This window comes from Meles meles, chromosome 6 (genome assembly GCF_922984935.1).
Source record: "Meles meles chromosome 6, mMelMel3.1 paternal haplotype, whole genome shotgun sequence".
Taxonomy (NCBI): domain Eukaryota; kingdom Metazoa; phylum Chordata; class Mammalia; order Carnivora; family Mustelidae; genus Meles; species Meles meles.
In genome coordinates this window covers 953,409-964,901 of record NC_060071.1, presented here as the reverse complement: position 1 = coordinate 964,901, position 11,493 = coordinate 953,409, and the positions used below count along the sequence as shown (strand labels likewise).

The 11,493-nt window shown below is 63.6% G+C and overlaps 1 protein-coding gene across 3 annotated transcripts in view; it reads right to left on the bottom strand.

The window, feature by feature from the left end:
- Positions 1–132: 132 nt before the first annotated feature.
- ACSBG1 (acyl-CoA synthetase bubblegum family member 1) overlaps positions 133–11,493 on the bottom strand; it is a 40,547-nt gene continuing 29,186 nt past the window's right edge. For all 3 annotated transcript variants that reach the window (XM_046009912.1, XM_046009914.1, XM_046009913.1), the window contains 9 exons: positions 9,154–9,234; positions 8,910–9,059; positions 8,427–8,603; positions 7,644–7,825; positions 6,632–6,862; positions 5,887–6,104; positions 2,396–2,535; positions 1,761–2,007; positions 133–702 (listed from right to left, as the gene is read on the bottom strand). In XM_046009912.1, the coding sequence (XP_045865868.1) occupies positions 617–702; positions 1,761–2,007; positions 2,396–2,535; positions 5,887–6,104; positions 6,632–6,862; positions 7,644–7,825; positions 8,427–8,603; positions 8,910–9,059; positions 9,154–9,234 (1,512 nt within the window). In that variant the 3' untranslated portion in view covers positions 133–616. The remainder of the gene's footprint in view (positions 703–1,760; positions 2,008–2,395; positions 2,536–5,886; positions 6,105–6,631; positions 6,863–7,643; positions 7,826–8,426; positions 8,604–8,909; positions 9,060–9,153; positions 9,235–11,493) is intronic.

Sequence of the window (11,493 nt, the reverse complement as noted above, 5' to 3'; positions counted from 1 at the left end):
GCGCGATGGTCCCTTGGGTGAAACACCCACGACTCCGACCCGGCCCGCCTGCTCAACGGACAAGAAAAACCAGGTCCTTGTTGGCAATTCTGTTAAACGGTTTAATACTCAAATCACACCCGTACAATCAGATAGGCGGCAGCGGTTTTATTAAGCATCAGATCAGCGGGCAAGTGTGAGGGGTCCTGGCGCCGTGACAGGCAGAGCAGCGGCCACGGTTCCAGAGCAGGTCAGCTCGGAGGTGAGTTCTAAGTACTGGCTCTCCTGCAGCGTGCAGAGGAGCTCCAGCCGTCCTCCCCACCGTCCTCCTCGCGTCCTCCCCAACGGGAGCTAGCGACCTGCCTGCTACTTCTGGGGTGGGGGGGGAGCTGAGCTCAGGCGTCACCTGAACAAAAAGCAATGCTTAAAATTACAACGACCCACACGGGAAGCTTCTGGGAGGCGTCAGCTGCTGCTGGCACCAGACCTGGCAAGTGCAGGCGCCAGCGTCTCGGCCAGACACGGAGACCTCAGCCCTGCCGGGTGTCCGTGCACCCAGACCGACGGCGACTGGAGCGCAGGCCGGCCCTCCGAAAGGCCAGCCGTCTTCAGCAGAAGCTGGGAGGATGGCCCCTGGTTACTCCTTTTGCTCTTGGTAAAAGGAGTCGATGATGTCTTTGTACTTGTCCAGAACTGTGAGCCGTTTCAGCTTCATCGTCGGACCTAAAGGAGCGATTGGAAAGAGGGAGTGAGGCCTGGACACCGCGAAGCGTGGGAAGGCGCGTGTGAGGATCGGAGTGGCGCCCGGTGACCCAGCCCCTGAGGCTACACCCCCGAGCCCCCTGCACTGCCCCAGCACCGTCCCCGCAGCCGCAGGGCCAGCAGGTGCCGCCTTCCTTATCCTGCACCCGTTTCTGGTCCCCCCAAGCGTTTTCTGTTCTGTGTCTCGGGTGAATTGATGACGGAGTCAAGCAGACCCACACAACTACGGTTTCTGTCCGGGGCACTCGGCGAGCCACCGTGCCGGGAGCACACGGGCAGCCTCGGGACAAAGCTGTGGCCAACAGCCGCGCGGGTGAGCAGGCCAGCAGCTGACATCCTGACGAGCTGCCGGGGACCGTGCACAGGACAGCGCGGGGCACTGTGCTTTGTTTGCCCGACGGGCGGGGGGAGTCCGGGCACGCCACCTCCGCCGACCGCGGTCTTTCCCAAATCCCTGTCCTGCTCCTCAAAAGCACATGGGCTGTGACGTAGCTTGGGGGCAGCTTGGGGGCTGTGACAGACACCGGACACTTCAAAATCAAAGTCCTTTCCGGAGGCCGGTTAGAGAGGACACCTGCCTTCCCTCTGTTCGCGTCAGCCAGCCAGACGCGCTCCAAGCTCTGAGGGCCTCTCGGCGTGCCTGCTGCAGCCTCACGGGCCAGAGGCTGTTCTAGAAACCATCCCACCTCCCCTGCCGCGAACCACGTGCCACAGCCAAGAGCAACCTCTCTGTCCAGCCGGGGCTGTACCGCAGCTTCCCCGGTTTTGCGGATCACGGTCCAGAAGGTCGTCTCCTTTACCTGTACGTGAGCTGAGCCCCCAGAGCCAGGGCCTTGGGGTCTGCCCGCTGCTCCCACTGTGATTTCAGGGGAGAACGGCCCCCCAGTCAAGGCAAAGTTAAAGGTTGTCCGTCCGAATCTATAGGCTCCAGCACACACAGTGCACGCGGCGGACTCTCCCCAGGTGCAAGCCGGCACCGTGCGATAGTGCGAACAGACAAGCGGGAAAAACAGCCCTACCCAGCTCTCCGCCCAAAATGGAGAAGTCCCGCTGGAGAATGGCCCACTTCTGGATGCGGTAGGGTCGGGCGGCGGCCTTGCTGTTGACCCTCTGGATCCCCTGCTCGATGGCCTGGTACACGGCCTCGTCCTTGGTGCCCACGATCTCAGACACGGTGGTGGCTTTGCTGCCCGCCCGCTGGCAGAAGGCCACAGCCGGTTCGGTCAGGCTGTCTGTCGGCTCAGACGTGTCTGCGTCCAGCACGCACTGAAAAGCCAGAGGTCAGACCGGGCCCAAGCCTCGGCCCACAAGACTCAAGCCCCGGTCTCGGAGGCTGTGGGTCACCGTGAGCTGTTTCAGAGACAGCCCGTGGTGGCAGGACAGCCAGGAAAACCGTGGGCTTTTTCCCCGCTCAGCAGCCTGGGCTTGGAGCATCTGGGCAGGGAGAGCGAGGGCAGGAGCCCTGGGGAGCAAGGCTGAGCTGGACTGTAACGGGTCGTCACAGCAGCTGGTGGCCACTTGTGTTTCCCGCCCCCACTGCAGGCAGCCAGCAGGTTAGCCCAGAACAAAGTCTGAGACGTAGATGTGTCCCGGCTGGGCATGGCTTCTGCCTGGGCCAGACCCACACCCCCCAGAACCAGATCCCCTGACGCACCTTCAACGTGAGCAGCATGGACAGGAACTTCCTCTGGTCCCCGATGAGCACGGCGTGGCTGATGATGGGCAGCTCCATCTTCACGGCCTCCTCGATGGGCATAGGGGGCACGTTCTCTCCGCCCGCTGTGATGATTAATTCTGGGGAGGCAGGGCCAGGCCCCCGACACAGGCTTCAGTCCAGGTGCCCCGGCTGGACCAGGACGCCAGCCTTGCCCCAGCCTCTGGAGGCAGGAGCGCCCGGCAGCACTGGGGATACTCCGGGGGGGCATGCCCTCAGAGGCTCCTCACACCTGCTGGGGGACACCCGCTGGGGGACGCCTGCTGGGAGACACGCCTGCAGGGGGGACACCTACTGAGGGATGGTGGCAGTTCCTGGAGCAATGCCCACTCGGGGCTCCACTTCTTTGCTCATCGTCTAAGACTTTGCCCGCTCAGACCTCCCCAGCGCCCCGGACACACCGCTGTTGCCCTGCAGGTGAACTGCCACTCCCTGGCGGGCACCCGGCACGCACCGTGGGCCAGGCGCTGCGTAAGTCCTACACGTGCGGTGCTTCACCGAAACCTCACAACCGGCCTAGAAAGTGGCTCATTTCATAGATGGGGAAACTGAGGCCTGGGGTGGTTAGGTGTCTTGTCTGAGGTCGAGTAGCGTCTGGGAGTGCGGTACAGCTCTGTTCCCGAGCTCCTGCCGTGAGCCTCTCCCCTCGCCTGCACCTTCCCAACACGCGCTCCCGACTCTAACACACCATGTACTCTTCTCAGGGAGCCCTCGCCCCTCTGGGGACACCGGCTCCCCCCTCGGAGCTGCAGTCCCAGCGTCCAGCCCTCGCCCACCGCCTCGCCCACTCAGGGATCCGCCGCGGGCACGTATGCAAGACCAGCGTCTGCACTGAGCACTCCGGGCTCCTCCCTGGAGGGCGGTTTACGGCCGGGCCAGATGGGGGTAAGCGGACATTTGCTCAACACGCCTGGCCTGCTTTTGCTGGATTGAGTCCCCCAGTCCTAGGTCAACTGCAGGAGTTGGTCCCCTTGTGTGCAGGTCCCGTGCAGACCTTGAGATGGGCCCTGGCCACAGGGAGTTCCCAGGGCGGTGGGACAGGGAGGCTCATGGCCTGGCTGCACGTTGAGCGTGAACTGGGTCTCGTGGGCGGAGGGCATACGTGTGCGGCCGGTGAGGCAGGGAGGCAAAGGCAGGGCGGCGGGGCCCCTCCAGAGCCTGGCGAGGGGCTGCCCGGGTGGGTGCCGGCCGCTGAGCAGCTGGGGCTCGGACTTTCAGGACGCCGGTGAGCGGGGTGAATGAGGAGGGCTCCCGAGGCTGGTCAGAGAGGAGGCTTTCTCTGGCCCCTCCCCCACCTCCTACCGGTGTCTTTCACCCGTTAGTGTGCGTAGAAGCCCTCAGCAAACCGGGCACAGAAAGGAGCACCTTCCCAAAAATCCCCACTCAGGGAGCGAATGCTGAGAGCGTTCCCCCATGATCAGGAATGGTACACGGACGACCGCAGTCCCTATGTCTCTCCACTGCTGCTCTGCTCGTCCTATCGGCACAGGAGGCAAGAGAAACACCCAGGAGCAACGGAAAGGAAGGAACGAAACTGTCGGCATTTGAGACGACCGGGTGTTGCGCACAGAGAGCTGGAACGACGTCTACAAGCCACCAGCTTCTAACAGGCGCCCCCAGTCACATGACCCCAGCCCGCGGGACAAGGCCCCTCGGTAGGCAGCAAGCCAATAGAAAACACATTTTAAATGATGCTCTGTACAGTAGCACCCCAAAAATAAGGTACGCGGGCGCAGATCTAAGGAGAAGTGTGCAGAAACCTCCACACCTCACAGTAGGAAACGCGGCGGGGAGGCACGAAGCGGAAGGTTGAGACCCAGGGACAGGCCGTGTTGCTTCCACCCGTCAACGCCCACGTCGGGAGCTGCAGGCGCGTCTCCCTGGCTGTGACACCTGTCTGTGCTCCTGGCGGTTTGACCACGTGGAGGTTTCTTTGTTTAAACCAAAGTCAAAATCTTGCAGGCAGGGGCGCCTGGGTGCTCAGTGGGTTAAGCCTCTGCCTTCCGCTCAGGTCATGCTCTCAGGGTCCTGGGATCGAGCCCCGCATCGGGCTCTCTGCTCAGCAGGGAGCCTGCTTCCCCCACCCCTCTCTCTGCCTGCCTCTCTGCCTGCTTGTGATCTCTGTCAAATAAATAAAGTCTTTAAAAAAAAAATCAAAAAAATCTTGTAGGCAACTGGCATGATTCTGGCCAAGGCCGTCTGAAAGACGAAGACCGAGGCTGTGGGCCTCACTCAGCCAGATGACAGCCGTGTCACAAGGTCCTCGGGCACGAGGACAGGCAGACCAGCCGGCTCCCACACGGCCCCCTGCGGTGAGGCCTGGGAGCACGGTCTCCTCCACACGGAGGCTGGGCCCGTACATGTTTATCTGCAGAAAGTCAGGGGGCCCCAGCCTCTAACCCTGAATTCTAAATATTCTGTTTATTTACTTGACAGAGAGAGAGCGAGAACAAGCAGGGGGAGCAGCAGAGGGTGAGGGAGAAGCAGGCTCCCCACTGAGCAGGGAGCCCGACATGGGACTCGATCCCCAGACCCCGGGATCATGACCTGAGCCCAAAGCAGACGCCTCACCAATGGAGCTCCCTCCGCCCGACCCCAGCGCCCCTAACCATACTACTTTGAAAGGAGGGCCAACTCCGGATTGATGTTTCTGGTTACTCTCCCCATCAGCGTGCCGGCCCTCAGCCGCCATCCCCAAGCCGGGCCCTAGGCGGCGCTCTAAGCCGGCCAGCACCGGCCGGGCAGGACTGTGCCTCTGGGCATCCCGCAGCCCTGGGCTGTGGGCTGGCAGCCAGGACTGTCCCCGCTCCTCCCAAGGCTCAAGCTAGGCCTGCCCAGACTCTGCCCCCAGGGCCAGCTCTCTGTGACACTCAGAGCCCAGGCTGAATGGCACCCCGGCCTGCGAGATTGCCAGAGCTGTTCCCCGCCTCACTGGGCTGGCTTCCCCGGGGAGGCAGGCGGAGATCTCCCCCCAGGGATGTGCTTGGGCTTACATCCCCGGGGCAGTGAGCAAAACACTTTTTCCGTGCAAGTCCCCAGCTGTCCCCCCTGCCAGGGCCACATCCCTCATGGGAAACTTCTCTGAAGTCTCCTGCTTTATTCTAAATTTTATATCCAATCTGTGTTCTTGATATCATGCCCATTTTGCATGTAAAAGTACATGATATTTATGCCCCAGAATCTTCTGGAAAGACTTGCCTTGTTTCTCGAGGGAATTGGGACCCAACCCCACCATTTACTAGCTGGGCGACCTTGGGCAAGTCCCTTACCCTCTCTGGGTGTCCTCGTTAGGAAGTCGGGGTGACAGTGTCCGCCCCGCAGCGGAGACGGGGAAGTCCAAGTGCATGAGCTCCATACGGGCTCAGGACTCGGGGCACACGGGCCGCGGCGCTTCCCCCCCAGCCTGCAGCCACGGAGTCGGCTGCGCTCACCTTTGAGCCGCCCGGTGATGTAGAGGAAGCCGTCCGTGTCCAGGCGCCCCATGTCACCCGTGTGCAGCCAGCCGTCGTCATCGATGGCCTCCCGCGTCTTGTCCTCCATGTTGAGGTAGCCCATGAAGACGGTGCGGCCCCACAGACAGATCTCCCCAACGCCCTCCGCGTCCTCGTTCACCAGCTTTGCCAAGCAGCCTGGCACCACCTTGCCCGAGCTGGGGCGGCCGAGGGGGCCGGTCGGGCCTCAGTCCGGGGTCAGACTCTGCCCGGAACATCCCCTCCAACCTCTCCCTCTTAGCCTCCAGCGCTTTTGTATTTTAACAGGGACTTAGAGTGAGAGGCTTTAAGGAGAAAGGAGAAGGGAGGGGGAGAGAGGAAGGGAAGAAGGAAGGAAGGAAGAGGGGGAGGAAGGGGGGGTGATGGGCTGGCCGGAAGGGATTTTAAGCACCACAGAGGGTCCCTGCACTCACCCCAGAGCTGACTGCCCTGTCCTCCCCACTACCTGCCCCCAGTGGAGCAGGGACAGCCTGCGACAACACCCCACCCTGCAGGAGGGAGGGGACGGAGCCAGAACGGGGTGGGGGGGCTTGCGACCTCAGCCCCCCGGGGACAGCATGGCGGAGACCACGCGCACGGGGACAGGCCCGGCCCCGGGGGCCCGGCCCAGGATGGAAGTGATGGCTCAGGACAGCCACACCGCGGTGGCCCCGGGGTCCAGCGAGGGCAAGGGGCTTGTGGGTACCTGTAGAGCCGGTAGTTGCAGGGGCTGGACATGAAGTGGGGGCCCGAGGTCTCGCTGAGGCCGTAGCCCGCGTACAAGCGGATGTTGAGGCCCAGGAAGAAGTGCTGCGTCTCAGCCGTCATGGGAGCCGCACCATAGAAGCTCTTCTGACACTTGGCAAAGCCCAGTGCCTGCCGGACCCTGCCGAGCACCAGGTAATCCGCCAGTCGGGTCGAGAAGGGCTTCAGGTCACTGCGGGGAGTGGGGGTGGTCAGCGGAGGAACATGTGTGCTCATGGGGGCAAGGGGGGCATCGGGCGGCTGCTCGCTGGCCAGGCTGTCCGTGAGCGGGCCCGCACGCCCGGGTGTGTGTGTGCCCTGTGTGCACCGCGCCCGAGCCTGGAGGTCAGCCCAGCTGGGCCGTGTGGGTGTGCGGAAGCTTGCGGTCTGTTTGCAGACACACGGGGCCGACCGGCGTGATCCCCTCTGAGGACCACAGATGAGTCACTCATGTGTGTCCACTGTCCCTGTCTGTGCACACAAGGCCGTATTTGTGGACGTGCGTGTGCATCTCACGAGACCTGATGCCAGTTCACAGACTCACTAGTGGTGGAAAACATCCGTGCTGGGGGGTGGCCAGGGCTATGCCACGGACCGTCCCCAGGGCTGTGTGGGCGTTGGACAAGCAGTCAGACGGCTGTGGGGTGCCTTGGGGGCTGGAAAGGCTGGAAGAGGGCGCATCACCGTGCCCCGTTCCCTGGCCCCCTATGGAGTCCGGAAACCTCCCAGGAGACCACAAGGAACCACTCCCGGGAGGTGAATGCCACCCAGAGGGAGGGAGGCCGTCCTGCCAGCCAGAACCCAGAGGTGGGGGACCATCTCCTGGACTGTCTGGGAAGAGGTCTCCAGCCCGGTGCGTGCTGGGGCCTCCGCACAGGGGTCCCCAGAACAAGCCCAGCCCAGCAGATCCCCAGGTGCCTGCTGGCCCTGTGCCCCCGCCCCGCCGGCCCCACCGGCCTCCCAGCCTTCCGTACCTGCCCGGGCAGGTGAGGTTCTGCTCCAAGGCCACCGACATGGCCCAGAGCAGCATCTTGCGCCGGATGAAGCCAGACTGGGCCGCCGCCTCCTGGATCCGCTCCATGAACTTCTCCCACACGCGGGGAACCCCCATGTGCGACGTGGGCTCCACCTCCCGCAGCGTGTTCACCAGGCTCCCCTGTCCCGAGCCAGGGAGGGAGGCCCGCTCAGTGCCGGCTCAGTGCCAGGAGGCCCCCACCCCCCGCGTCCCGCGCCCGGGCGCCCACACAGGTGCACACACACTTGCACACGCTGTGTTCCACGCGGTCGGCCACCGCTGGGCGGCCATCCCCGCTGCTCGGCCCCCTCCCAGTCCTCTTTCCTCTCTAACCTGACCTCTCCCCTCAGCAGTGACCGATGCAGGAATGGACAAGGGGCACTTTGGGGCAGGAGGTGCGAGGTAGGGGGTGTTGGGCAGAGTGCCGGTCGGGGGAGGGGTCCCGGAGAGCTCTCCGCCCACTTAAAATCGGTTTCCAAAGAACGGGGTAGCTGATGAGCCCGGGAAGCAGGGGGGCTGTGCACCCACGGCCTTCCTCTGAGTCCGCCCTGTCCGTGATGGCGCGGGGGCCCTTTCCCCCGCGTACAGGCGCCAGCCCTTGCTGGGTCACGTGGGCCGTGCTGGCTGCAGCAGAGAGCATTCCGGCCACAAACGTGCGGGACGCCCACTCGCTCCCACGCCCCCGGGTGCATACACGAGTGCGCATGTCCACGGACCCCTGCTCGGGCCGAGGCAGACTGACCTTGAGGGCGTCAGGCTCAGCAAAGCAGACCTGGGCGCCCCACTGGATGCCCGTCCACAGGTCATAGATCTGGGCGGCGATGTGGCTGAGGGGCAGGTAGCTGACCACCACCTCCTGCTGGACTTCTGCCGGCTGGATGTCGCCGGCCTGGCTGCCGTACCGTGCTGTCCACGTGATCTAGAGGACCGGCACACGGGCCCGGCAGGGTCCCACAGCCCGTCCCGGAAGTCCTTACCCCGGGGGGCTTGGGAGACCTCTTCAGGCACCCCCCAACCCTGGGCGCCTCTGCAGGGAGCTCCCAGGATAGGCCTCCCCTCCCCATCCCCTTCCGTGGACTTGGTCTGGACCACAGACCCAGGTGCCGTCCCACATGTCCTGCGCCCCCCAGTTGAGGGGCCGAAGGAGCATCCCCAGGGGCTGTAAGGGCAGGTCCCGCGCCCAGATCCGCCTGCGGCCAAGCCCACCCATGCGGGACCCGCGTACATTGTCCTGACTCAGCATCACGCCCTTGGGGCTGCCAGTGGTGCCGGACGTGTAGACCAGCACGCAGCACTGGTTGGGCCGCTGGGTGGCGATGACGGCGTCCAGGGTCTCCTCGGGCAGCCCGTCCCCCAGCTGCATGAGCTCGTCCATCTGCGGCAGGTGGGAGCGCGCGGGCGCCCGGTCAGTGGGGCGGTCAGTGGGGCGGCCGGACGGGCCCCGCCTGCCCCCGCGCGCCCCCTCGCACCGTGTACACGTTGGCCATCTTCTCCGGCAGGGCGTCTCTGTACATCACCACTGCCCTCAGGTGTGGCAGGTGTTTCCAGATCTGGGTTGGCAGGAAAAATAATGGGGTTTCATTGAAAGAGAAGTTACCTGACGCCAGACGCCACAGGACGGACACCCCAGGACGACGGGACACCTAGGACGGGCTGAAATGCAAATAAAGAACGGAACGCAGAGGAGCGCAGGGAGGAGGGGAAGCGACAAGGAGCAGATGTGTCCTCCAGGAGCATCTGTGCTCTCCTGGAGGACAGAGGGGCCACGAGACACCTGCTGTGAGCACAAGGACACGGGCTGCTGGGACAGTGCAAGCGTTGGTCGGGAGTCTGGAGTCTGAACCGGAGACACAGTCGCTTCGGAACAAGGGCGGCTCCTCCATCGTTGGAGCAGTCCTCAAGGAGAAGGTTGTGTGTCGCAAAAGGACACGGGAGCCTGGACGTGCGCGCACGCGACGGACCGTCCAAGTACACGGGGCAACACCTCACGGAGGGGAAAGGAGAAACGGACAAACCCACGATAATAATGGGCGACTCGCTGCTCCGTTTCTCAGTCCTGGACGGATGGAGGAGGCAGGGGGTCAAGGAGACCGACGACCTGAGCATCGTGACGCAGCCCGCCGCAGAGACGGCGCGGGCACTCAGCGACCTCCCACCCAGCGGCTGCCCCACGCCCTCCCTTCGAACGTGCTGGGATGTTCGCCAGCACAGGCCGCCTTCCCGCCCAGCACAGGCCGCCGTCCCGCCCAGCACGAGCACCAGCAGGTGCCACGGGTGGCCGAGAGCCCCAGCTCAGTAGGGAGAGAACGTTCCGAGAACAGTCCCGCAGGTGAGTCAGAAAACCAGCTCACTTGCTGCCACTCACGAGGTAAACATTCAGGCCACGACCGTCCACGGAGAAAGGTCGACGGGGAACGTCCCCGTGCATGGCACCCTCCCCCCACATGCTGATGAAGCCAAGCTCCCTGCGAGGGTGCCCCCCCATAATGTCCCCCACCCCCGAGGCCCTGGGCATGGCATCCGCCTGTGGGGTGTGAGCCCGGCGGGGCTCCATCGGAACGCAGCCGCCTTTCCACCCAACAACAACCAGGGGAGCAGCCAGGAGGGGAAGCGGGCGGGTAACCCCCACCGGACGCTGCTTAGGGCAGCTGACCTGTTTCTGCCGCAGGCTGTGGAGACAGTTCTCACCGCAGGTCCCTGTGTGCTCCCCTCCCCACAGGGTGCCGTCCGGGGGCAGGCGGCCTGGGGTGGGGCCTGCGGATTTGCGTTTCTGACAAGTTCCGGGTGGGCTGCCTCAGTCCCGCAAGGTGGGGATTTGCTCTGGGTCAAAGACACTCAGGGACCATCACAGGCAGCGGCGGGGCCATTAGGTCCTGACTCAAAGGAAGTGACCATTGGAGGGCCTTATTCTAAATGGTGACGTGGGGTGAGCACTTCCTCACTCTGGGCCTCAGCCTCTTCAGATGCAAAAGCTGAGGACAGCTTTGGGCTTAAATCACTGGCTGCAGGATCTAGGGGAGGGAGGCCTCCCTGCCCTGGACTCCGGGGTGCCCACATGGAAGCTGCAGAGAAGGGCCCCGCCTCGCTGGCTCTCCTGGCTGGGCGTGGGGCCAGGGGGTCCTTCGCCTCAGAGAACTCTCGGGGCTCTGAAGCCCCCAAGGCCGAGGAAATCACTGAGCCCTGGGGTCGCCAGGTGGGCCTGTGACGGGACGTCCCTGCTGGTCACCACTGTCCACGTACTTGTCCCCCTTCTGTTTCGTGAAGGACCTGAGTGCTTGGGGTGGGGGCGGGGTGTGAGGGGGGGCGCCCAGGACGGCTCGGGCTGCGCAGTCCACACCCCTACCTCCTCCCAGTCCCAGCAGGATAGAGACATTCCCCACGAGGTCCTGCAAACACATCCCAGAGGAACCCCAGGGAGGTGACCCTATCTGCAATCTTTAATCCTCAAGCAAAGCAGGTCCAAAGTGCTGTGAGAAAGCGGGTTTTCAGAAGAATCCAAAACTGCAGGGAGGGGGAGCCTGCTTCTCCCCCCCCCCGCCCCCTCCACCTGCCTCCCTGCCTACTTGTGATCTCTGTCTGTCAAATAAATAAATAAAATCTTAAAATAAAAACAGCACTCACATAGGTTGAATTGTGTCCCCAGAAAAGATATGTTGGACTCTTAAGCTCCAGCCCCCTAGAATGTGCTCTTACTGGGAAATCCGGTCTCTACAGAGGGAATCAGTCTTAAACGTTGACCCTAACACGGCCGCTGTCCTCAGGGAAAGGGATTTGGAGGCAGAGAACAGACGGGGAGCATGGGCCCTGCC